Source organism: Nematolebias whitei, chromosome 3, assembly GCF_014905685.2.
Source record: "Nematolebias whitei isolate Nwh7 chromosome 3, NemWhi1, whole genome shotgun sequence".
In the NCBI taxonomy this organism is placed as follows: Eukaryota; Metazoa; Chordata; class Actinopteri; order Cyprinodontiformes; family Rivulidae; genus Nematolebias; species Nematolebias whitei.
The window spans coordinates 53,518,933-53,526,122 of NC_056500.1; the positions used below are offsets into that span (position 1 = coordinate 53,518,933).

General features: G+C 39.9%; 1 protein-coding gene and 1 long non-coding RNA gene across 2 annotated transcripts in view; both read right to left on the minus strand.

The window, feature by feature from the left end:
* The window catches only part of LOC119407552 (chromodomain-helicase-DNA-binding protein 1-like), a 40,845-nt gene extending 37,508 nt beyond the window's left edge, over nt 1–3,337 (minus strand). Inside the window, exons 1-3 of the mRNA XM_037674372.1 lie at nt 3,324–3,337; nt 3,084–3,165; nt 2,835–2,997 (exon numbers count right to left, since the gene is read on the minus strand). Coding sequence (XP_037530300.1) covers nt 2,835–2,997; nt 3,084–3,165; nt 3,324–3,337 — 259 coding nt within the window. The remainder of the gene's footprint in view (nt 1–2,834; nt 2,998–3,083; nt 3,166–3,323) is intronic.
* Nucleotides 3,338–5,229: 1,892 nt separating this feature from the next.
* LOC119430846 overlaps nt 5,230–7,190 on the minus strand; it is a 124,758-nt gene continuing 122,797 nt past the window's right edge. Inside the window, exons 2-3 of the long non-coding RNA XR_005187922.1 lie at nt 5,411–5,517; nt 5,230–5,329 (exon numbers count right to left, since the gene is read on the minus strand). This is a non-coding gene — a long non-coding RNA (uncharacterized LOC119430846). The remainder of the gene's footprint in view (nt 5,330–5,410; nt 5,518–7,190) is intronic.

Below are 7,190 nucleotides of genomic sequence, written 5' to 3' on the forward strand. Positions count from 1 at the left end.
GTCCACATTGCTCTAGAGCCTGTCTTGTGTGGGATTTCTCCTTCTGCCTGGCTCCTGAGCTAGTGGGGACGCTGTCTGCTCTGTGATACAGAGTCCTGATGACTCCTAACTAGTGATCCAAAGGGTGATGGGAGTCAAACTGCAAATATTGGTCTGTGTGGGTGGGTTTGCGGTACACCTCAGTTTGCAAATGTCCTCTATCAGAGACTGAGACCTCACAGTCCAAGAAAGCCAACTTGCCATTTTTTTCATCTTCTCGTGTGAACTTGATGTATTTATCCACAGAGTTGATGTGGTCAATAAAATGTTGGACTTCCTGGGTTAAAATTAAATCTCAGGAAGTCCAACATTTTACAGACCCCACCCCAACTGTAGAAAAACAACTGTACTAAGTGTGTTTGTGAACTAGAATGAAAAACTGCAAAAGACAGATAAATCCAGAAAACAGAGACGACTCGAGCAAACAATTCACTCGAGCTACCAACAGCCAAACAGGAAATGATACAATATGACTCACCACAAATGTGCAACGTCACCAGCTCCATCAAAAAAAAACTGGCAGCCAAGCACATTTATGAACATGTTACATATGCATTTGACAACGAGGCAGTCCATGAAGCACTAACAGATGGTCTATTGTCCTGATAAGATGAAGGTCAGCTGGCACAGTTCTGATATGCCTCCACAGAAGATGGGGGGGGGGGGGGGCGCTGCAATAGACAAAGCTTTTCCTTCGTTTACACATTTTCCAGGAGAAATTGATAAATTGGCCTGTTTCTAGGCCAACCAGGGAGTCAGATTCAGATAACGACAATTGTTGATTTATTCAGTCAGACTATTTTTCCTTGTCAGCCTTGAGACCATACCGATACTTCCAAGGTCTCAAATGGCCAGATTAGGGTGCATTCTACTGGTCCATGCTTACGAGCCTCTTAAAGGTCGTTTTCATGCTGAGGAGTCCCACAGCCGCAGGTGGCCTGCGATTCAAATCACTTCCATCTTATGGTTTAGCTTGTAAATCAGCTAATTTTGAGTCTTCAAAGCACAAACCAAACCTTCACATAGGCAGCAGCCTGACGAGGGCCAAATTAGCTGAGGTTGTCTTCTTTGTATGTTGATAAACCAGGATCCAGACTATTCCAAAAACAGGAAACCAGTTATCATAAATCCAATTATATGCATTTCAGCGTCCTCGATCGACAGCAGTGGTAGACACATCACATTCCACTTCTCCAGAGATATATCCAGCTGCACGTGTCGTCGGAGCAGATCAGTGTTCTCCAGGACCCTGTCGCTTTGTTGAAAAGATTTTGTCAATTGCATCAAAAGTCCAGTTTGTCAGATCCAAAACAGTAGTTTTCATTTTGGAAGATGTGTAAAAATAGGAGCTGCTCCGATACACAGACAGAGAGCAAAAAAGCAGGAGGAGAACAAGGAGAGAGGGATGAGAATGCGTGTGCCTCGTTACAGAGCTAGTGAGGAAAAATTATTAATTATTTAGTGTAATAAAATCAATAAGAAAGTATTGTCTTTGACTTAAAATTTCTGTTTGGGATTATTTTTGCATTTGAAACCAAAGCAGGAAAAGAAAAAAAGAAACAGTGGATCATAACGTTTTCACGTCATTTGGAGGGTTTTTTTCTCCTTAAATCTCTTTCACGGTCGCGTGTGTGTGTCATTTAATCGTGCGCGTTATACGGTTGCGCACGTGTGTCATACGGTCTCGCGTGCGGGTCTGTATGTCCTTCTTTTGTCCAGTATGGCTAATCATAGAAGAGGAGCCTCTGGATGATGTGTGTGTGTGTGTGGGGGGGGGGGGGGGGTGAGGACGGAGGGACAGATGGTCACATTTACGCATGGAGGTGCTGCAGCGGAGTCCTCTCCAAACAATGTCCCTCTTCAGCGGCACCGGCGCTGCGCATTGAAAAACACCCCCTCTTCCCTCCGCTCAGACCGCCCCACCACATAAGGAAAGTGGGAGGGATGCATCTCACATGAAGCTACTGAAGTGATCCGTTCAACAGCATGTTGCTTCTGCAGAAACAATTATTTATTCAACAGAATAAATAAATGCCCTGCAGACAGTGCACCACAAGTGAAAATAAAATACACTTAATATGTACAGCGTCTCCAGACAGCTCTACACAGTGCGCACACAACTGCTGATGTGAACTCCTGCTACATTTCAGACATAAAAAATTTAAAAAAGCTTACTGTAAAAAAGAAATCAAAAATACAACGAGAAAAATATTTGATGTGTTATTCACATCACATTTCAAAACAACGGCATTAATTTGTCAAAATAACAACAGCGGATCAAAATGTCAAAAAGACAGTCCAATTCATTTTAATAAAAAATGGATGGATGTCCTTAGTTGGACAACTGAGAATTGAAGCCTTCGGGTGCTTCAAACAGTGCCACTTGGAGCAGGAACAACAAATTCAGACAAGAGTTCAGCTCAGAACTGTGAAGTGAGGGGAGGAGGAGGGGGATTAGGGCACCTGACAGAATCGAAGCTGCTCTATTCACACACAACCTGCTGTTGCTCTCCAAAATAGAAATTTAATAAAAATGTAGGTAAATGTAGATGTTAACGGGTTCTTAATACACCAGAATGCAGGAAATGGCACCTCTGTTGTTCCAAATTTTCTGTGGGAGGACCCACCAACACCCCGCCCCACCCCTCCCCCATCCCGCTGTTCCGGCATCAATCAGTTTACAAATTAAACCCTGACAACATGGGTTTTTAAATCCCACATTAGAAGGTTTCCCTGAATGCTGAGAGATACAGCTATGTGAAGTGTTGTGTCTCATCCACAATTCCATTTCATACCCTGAGCAGGTCGATTTTGTATGTTGGAGTAAGAGTCAACAAAGCTGTCCGTGTCCTCCGGTGCAAAGATGCTAGGCTGAATGAAGCTTAGTAGGGAGTAGAGCTCCTGCAGGTTGTTCTGAACAGGAGTCCCTGTCAACAGGACTCTGAAACAAACAGAGAACTAGCAAAAAAAAAAAAAATACTTAAAACAACAAAAGTAAGAGATACAGCAAAAGAAATACAAATGTTCAAAGCACATTTTAATACCGTTGTTAAAGTTTTGTGCAACAAGGAGTTTTGATTCTTCAGCCTGTGGGCTTCATCAACAACAAGAACCTCCCAGTTCCACCTGAAGAGCAGAGTTAACAAGCACAAATTACATGGGAAAAAATGTGATAATACAATTTTTATTGTTTAAAATCCTAAAGCATAAATACTAATATCGAAACTAGTGAAACAATGGGTTAAAAAATATATCCACTGCATTTTTTCTGCTTTGTTTAAAACCTGGAGTTTATCATGCCCTAGTCAAAAAAGGAAATACTGTGCAAAGCCATTGTTTGCCGCCATTCCAGCATCAAATGTCTTCAGGTTTGTCCTTTATATTGGAGGGGTGCTGACTGTGTCCAGATATCAACAATCAATCAAACCAAGGATTCTCAAATTGGACTAAGGACTAGGATTAAGGTTTGGGATTAGGGTATTCCAGAACATTAAACTGTTTGTCCTTAAATATGTGGAGAGTTCCTTCATTACTGTGTTTACGGTTATTATTTTGTTGGAAGGGACACTTCTGTCCTAGTCTCCACCCACTAGAAATGCTTATATGCTTATACACACACACACACACACACACACACATACACATAAATATATATGTGTGTGTGTGTGGGGGGGTGTATATATGTATATTCAGGTCTCTCTTGCAAATGAGTCCCCGAGGCTCAATGGGATTAGCTTGTCTAAATTAGGGGTTGAATAACTACATAATTTTTAAACTCGACATTAACATAATAAAACTCGTGTAGAACTCGAGTATTTGATAACATCATAGGATCTAAAGATACAAAAATAAATAAATAAAATTGCAAAAAAGGTCATTATTTACTAAAAAAGACCAACAAAACATTGGGAGCATATATTATGTTCCTACCATTTATCAAACTGCAAATAAGTCACAGGAAAAACTAAACTATTAGTTATTATTATTATTATTATTATTAAGTTGCAAACGAGAAAGAAACGTGTAGCACATCAAAAACGAAACTAAAACCAGTGGAGCGGTCGACCACCCTGCACCACCGCCAGCTGTGGTGCTCATTAGGTTTAGTTTTAGAGATTAATATGTTTATAGGTTTTTATAGGTTTAGAGATTAATATTTTTTGCTTTTTGTTTGTGAAACAAGGTCAGAGGAAGCTGGTTCTGGTTCGGTCATTGGACCCGGTGTTACACCATATTCTGTGACCTACAACAGTGCATGCAACACCGCCCCCTACGGTCACAATATACGGTGATCACAGAATATGGTATAACACCGGTTTGCAACAAGCTCCAAACAGTCAGGAAGTTGATTCATTTTCTGTTTCCTTACGGTAGTTGAACTGGAAGATTTATCTTTAGTGAAATATTTCCAGACTATTGATGTTTTTCTACCTGTTTGCCAAGACTGGGCCTGCTCCGCTCCATCCGTCTGCTTGGAGGAATTCATTTTATAAGCCGCACCCGGTGCGGATCACGTGACGCGTGGCACAATGACGTAACGGCGACGTAATGACGTCACCACGAATACTCAACGTGAAATAAAAAAAAACTCGATAGATGTCCTAGGAATCGATGTTTAGATTACTTGAGTAGTCTGTTAAAGCCCTAGTCTAAATAAAGGTTGAATAAATATATATATATATATATATATATATAAATTCAAGGCTGGAAGGAAATAAAATAGAAAAATAACAAGAAAACCAATATCACTTATGAACTGCACGAGCATGTGTTTGACTTTTATAGTAATTTGTTTTAAATGCCTTTTTTCACAACCTGCAGTGTGTCTGAGCACAATGTGATTGGTTGGTGTCTTTTATCAGTCATACTGTAACAAAAAATACCAAAGACTTAAAAGTCTCTGATGAGAGTCGGAGCCTGCTCACCTTTTCAAGAATAAGGCGTCTTTGAGACACAGCTGGAAGCAAAATAAATAAATTAAATTCTGGATATTTTTTTAAATTAAATATAATAAACACACACAAATATCTATATATATCTATATATATCTATATATATCTATATCTATATCTATATATCTATATCTATATATATATATATATAAATAAAATATACATAACATGTATAATAATATAAATATAACTTTAGGTCATTTTGTTTCACTAAACAGCCATAGACCTCGTATGTGGTAAGCAGAACATGAAAGTCCTGGGTGTTCGTTTCCCTCTGGATCGCAGACCGTCTCTCTTTGTCTCCTTTGTAGCACAGCACAGTCAGAGAGGGAGCAAAGCTGCAAACAAGTTACACTGACTCAGGATAACTTGACAGAAAAAAGCTTGCAGATGGAGTGATAATAATAATATGATAATACCATTCCAGCTCCTTCTTCCAGTTCTCCAGAACAGAGAGTGGGCTCAGGACTAAAAATGGGCCTTTGTTCCCCAGTGCTCCTGACATGTAGAGCAGCAAAGCGATTGTCTGAAGGATGAACCATTATTTGGATATTGTTATTTTTGTATAATGGCACACAACTGGCAAACACCTACCGCACACTGAGCCTATCAAAAATATTCATTTTTTTGGATGTCTCGTGCTTTTAAACCTGACAAAAATCAGTTATTGTACATAAAAATTGGTCTTTACTAAAACTAATCTAAAAAAAAAAAGTCTAATGTCACATTTTTACAAAATAAACTAAATTAGTACAATAATAATACAATACATTATTACTGTGTGGTTCTATGTATCATCCATGCATCCTTGAACTTATGGGAGGTATTGGAAGACACAACAGCAGCATCTTTTTTGAATCTTTTGCCTAAAAAGATCTAGACCCTTTTTCACTTGTGATTGTTTGGAAGCAAGTTAGGCAAAAAGAAAATGAGTTTGCTGTGAGAAAATGAATTAAATGGGGGGTAAACTCCAACCTGCATAATAGTTCAGTTGGTTAGTACTGTTACCTTGCAGCAAGGAGGTTGCAAGTTTAACTACCAGCTGGGGCGTTTTTGCAGAAAGTATGATGTTCTGCTTCGTATAGGCTTTGCCCTTTAAGGTTGTTGCTAGCGGGTTTATCCCTGCGTGCGCAACGCAGCACTGAAAACTTTAGTCCACGCCCACCTGCTGTGTGGGCCCCACCCTCGGTCAGTATAATGGGCGGCTGTGGCTGAGTGGTTAGAGCAGTCGTCCTCCAATGCAAGAGTTGGAGGTTCGAATCCACCAGCAGTTACATGCCGAAGTATCCCTGGGCAAGACACTGAACCCCTCATTGCCGCCAATGTGTGTCCCATCGGTGTATGATGCACTGATTAGTCTCTTTAGAATGATTGTTCAATAGCTTTGTAGAGATCTAGTAGAGTGCTGTGTGAATGGGTAAATGAGGGAACAGATTGTAGTGTAAAGCGCTTTGAGTATCTTTATAAGATAGAAAGGCGCTATATAGGGACAGTCCATTTATAAATTGCCCTGAGACCGGGGTTCGGCTCCCCTTTTACTTCAGCCAGCAAGCAAGCAGCATAAAGACAACTAAAGAGCAGAAGATGATGACCAGTGGAGTGATTCGCATGCGCCCAGCCTGCCGGACAGAATATATCCTCAGCTCCTGATCTGGTTCTGTTCAAAGCCAAACTGAAAAACTATTTATTTAAAAGGGCTTTTAATGCTGAACTTGTAGTATCTTAGTATTTAGCATTTTTTAATCTCTTTTACCTTCTTTTCTTCTGGTTGTGTTTTAAGTTTGCACTGATTTACTGTGCCTTGTTTTTATTTGTTTTATCTTGTAAAGCACCTTGATCAATGCAAGGCAATGTTGGAAGGTGTTATAGAAATAAAGTTTATTATTATCCTGATGCATGCTCAATAATCCAGGTAGAAAAATCCAAAAAAGTTCAATCTGGTCCTCTGGACATTCAAAAAAAAAAAAAAAAACAAAGCAAAAAAATGTAGAAACGTTTCATCTCTCATCCGAGAGACTTCCTCAGTCTGAGGTGCTGTATTCAGCTCAGTCTCTTAAATAGCACCTTCTCAGAGTGGATCAACCAGTTTTGCTGCTGACAACCAAAACCAGCTGATCACATGATCAAGAAGGACCATCAGCCTAACAATGGATCATTAGCACCTGATGGCTGTTTACTACTCACAGAGGGCTGAGTGAT